This window comes from Etheostoma spectabile, chromosome 20, assembly GCF_008692095.1.
Source record: "Etheostoma spectabile isolate EspeVRDwgs_2016 chromosome 20, UIUC_Espe_1.0, whole genome shotgun sequence".
NCBI lineage: Eukaryota > Metazoa > Chordata > Actinopteri > Perciformes > Percidae > Etheostoma > Etheostoma spectabile.
The window spans coordinates 12,722,948-12,725,223 of NC_045752.1; the positions used below are offsets into that span (position 1 = coordinate 12,722,948).

The 2,276-nt window shown below is 41.6% G+C and overlaps 2 protein-coding genes and 1 long non-coding RNA gene across 3 annotated transcripts in view; 1 reads left to right on the forward strand and 2 right to left on the reverse strand.

Moving 5' to 3' along the window:
* The window catches only part of LOC116670167 (uncharacterized), a 10,705-nt gene extending 9,277 nt beyond the window's left edge, over positions 1–1,428 (forward strand). The window contains exon 3 of the long non-coding RNA XR_004326951.1: positions 1,417–1,428. This is a non-coding gene — a long non-coding RNA (uncharacterized LOC116670167). The remainder of the gene's footprint in view (positions 1–1,416) is intronic.
* Positions 1–1,558, reverse strand: part of LOC116670158 (sodium-dependent lysophosphatidylcholine symporter 1-B) — a 223,924-nt gene extending 222,366 nt beyond the window's left edge. The window contains exon 1 of the mRNA XM_032500542.1: positions 1,531–1,558. Coding sequence (XP_032356433.1) covers positions 1,531–1,534 — 4 coding nt within the window. The 5' untranslated portion in view covers positions 1,535–1,558. The remainder of the gene's footprint in view (positions 1–1,530) is intronic.
* Positions 1–2,276, reverse strand: part of LOC116670157 (AT-rich interactive domain-containing protein 1B) — a 176,624-nt gene that overhangs the window by 89,077 nt on the left and 85,271 nt on the right. The window lies entirely within an intron of this gene.

Here is a 2,276-nt window from a genome sequence, read left to right on the forward strand (position 1 = left end):
AGAGAGAGAGAGAGAGAGAGAGAGAGAGTATGATTAAGCGAGGTTGTGTACAGTATGTACTTGCAGTGTGTTAGTTACTGTGTGAACAAAGCAGGAAACCCAATGGACTGGGGTCCGTCATTATGTAGCCCAGGCACGGCCGACTGAGGAGCTGCCTGTTTAAAAAGCTAAACCACAAGTTGAATAAAATAGTCAACTTGTGTCACATCGCCTGACGCACACACGCACACACGCACACACACACAAATTCCGTGTTCAAGTGTCCCACATACAGTCATTTTTGGACATACACAAATTCCTGTTAGAGCTAAATGTAAATGAGGTAAAGCTTACATCTGCATGTGAACAACCGTGCACGCACGCACACGCACACACACCCCGGAATGCAAATAGACACACATACACAGGGCCTTGCAGAATAAATCTCACAGTCAAGACAGCTGCAACATCACTGAGGCATTTTCTTTCATTCTTTGTTTCTTTAATCAGAGGGACAAAAAGAGGCAGAACAAACAAGCGAAGGGACGAGACAATGAGAGAGAGAGATTTCATGTTGGAAGTCAGACATATGGCTCCTATTGCGAAGGAGGGGTCAGACATCATTAGGAAGCACAGCGTAATTCAAATAGACTGCTGCACGTCTGTCTATGCGAGCGTCTGTCTGTCTATATATTACACACTGCCCAAGATTTAGGTTTAGCAAAAATCCTAAAGTAGATCTCCTAAAGTAGAACTCTCCTATTCAGTTTTGGAACAATTGCCCTTGCTGTCCTTGTTGCTGGTAATATCCTGGTGCGCTCTGCGGCGCCCTGCTACACTCTGCTGTGCCTTGTAATGCCGTGCAGTGCCTTGCTATGCCATGAACTACAAAGTACTATTTTTAGTCACTGTTATTATCTTTTACTGTGACTGTTATTGCCACTATTCATTTCAACCCCAACCAGCCGTCAGACACCGCCTACAAAGAGCCTGGGTCTGTCCGAGGTTTCTTCCTAAAAGGGAGTTTTTCCTCGCCACTGTCGCACTGTTGCTTGCTCTGGAGGGAACTACTAGAACTGTTGGGTCCTTGTAAATTATAGAGTGTGGTCTAGACCTACTCTATCTGTAAAGTTTCTCGAGATAACTCTTGTTTTGAATTGATACTATAAATAAAACTGAACTGAACTGAATTGATGGCCTAAGCACTGTACATATTAAAGCCATGCATCTCTTCTGATACAGCTCCTCCTTTTCACGTGTCTGCTACGACCTTAAGTAGGAACACTTCAACCCCTCTTCCATACAGACAGCATAACCAAACAGCTGATAGTCACTAGAGCATTTTGACAAGGATGTTATCCTTCACTAGTTTCTCACTGCTAAACACGGCAAAATATTATGGTTAAAGAAGGCCTAGCCATGTTGGAATCATTAGAGATACAGACTAAAAATGATAACTGAAATACATTAAATAAACAAAAGCATATAAATAATGACACAGCTGTAAAATTTAAAAAAGATCCTAATTTAGCTATAAATCTATGTTTAAATACATTAATTAATATACTGTTGCATGTATGTAAATAACTTTTCCATCTTTGACCACTGTACTCATAATATTTCCGAAATGTTCTTAAGCAAGGTTTATAAAATATTTACTAATTTCCAAACACAGTAAAAGATGTCAGCTGAAGAAAAAATCATTCTAATGGATAAAAAATAAAATAAAATAAAAATCAGTCTTGTTTACATATCCTCGTCCCTTAGATATACGGCTACGGTTTGGTGTGCTGGCGGATGCGTCTAATGAGCAATCCTTCCCCTCCAGCGCTCCCAGTATCAAACGTCTCCTTCCACTCCAGTCGTTTACCCGCGGACTGATCTCTATGAAGTCGATGCAACTGCTTGTTCCAGTGCTTCGGCTTCAAACACTGACGTGCCTTTTGGGGCTGCACACATATCGGCTCTCTTCCTCTCCTCATCCTCTTTTTTTCTCTCCTTCATGCTCCCCCTTTTCAAGTCTTCCCAGGCGTCTGTGATTCTTTGTCTTCTTCCTCTTTCTCTTTTTCAAGTCAAGGCAGGTGGGAGCAAACAGCCTGGCACTTTTCCTCTCATTTTTATCCACTTTACTGTTTCCTTACTGTGGCTGATCTCTCTCTCTATCATTCTCTCTGTACCTCCAAAATGAGTTGAGAAAGATCCTTGATCTACCATTTTGAAGGAGGAAAGTCAGCTTTGGTGTATTTATTATTTTTTTACACACACAGACACACACACACACACACACACACACACAC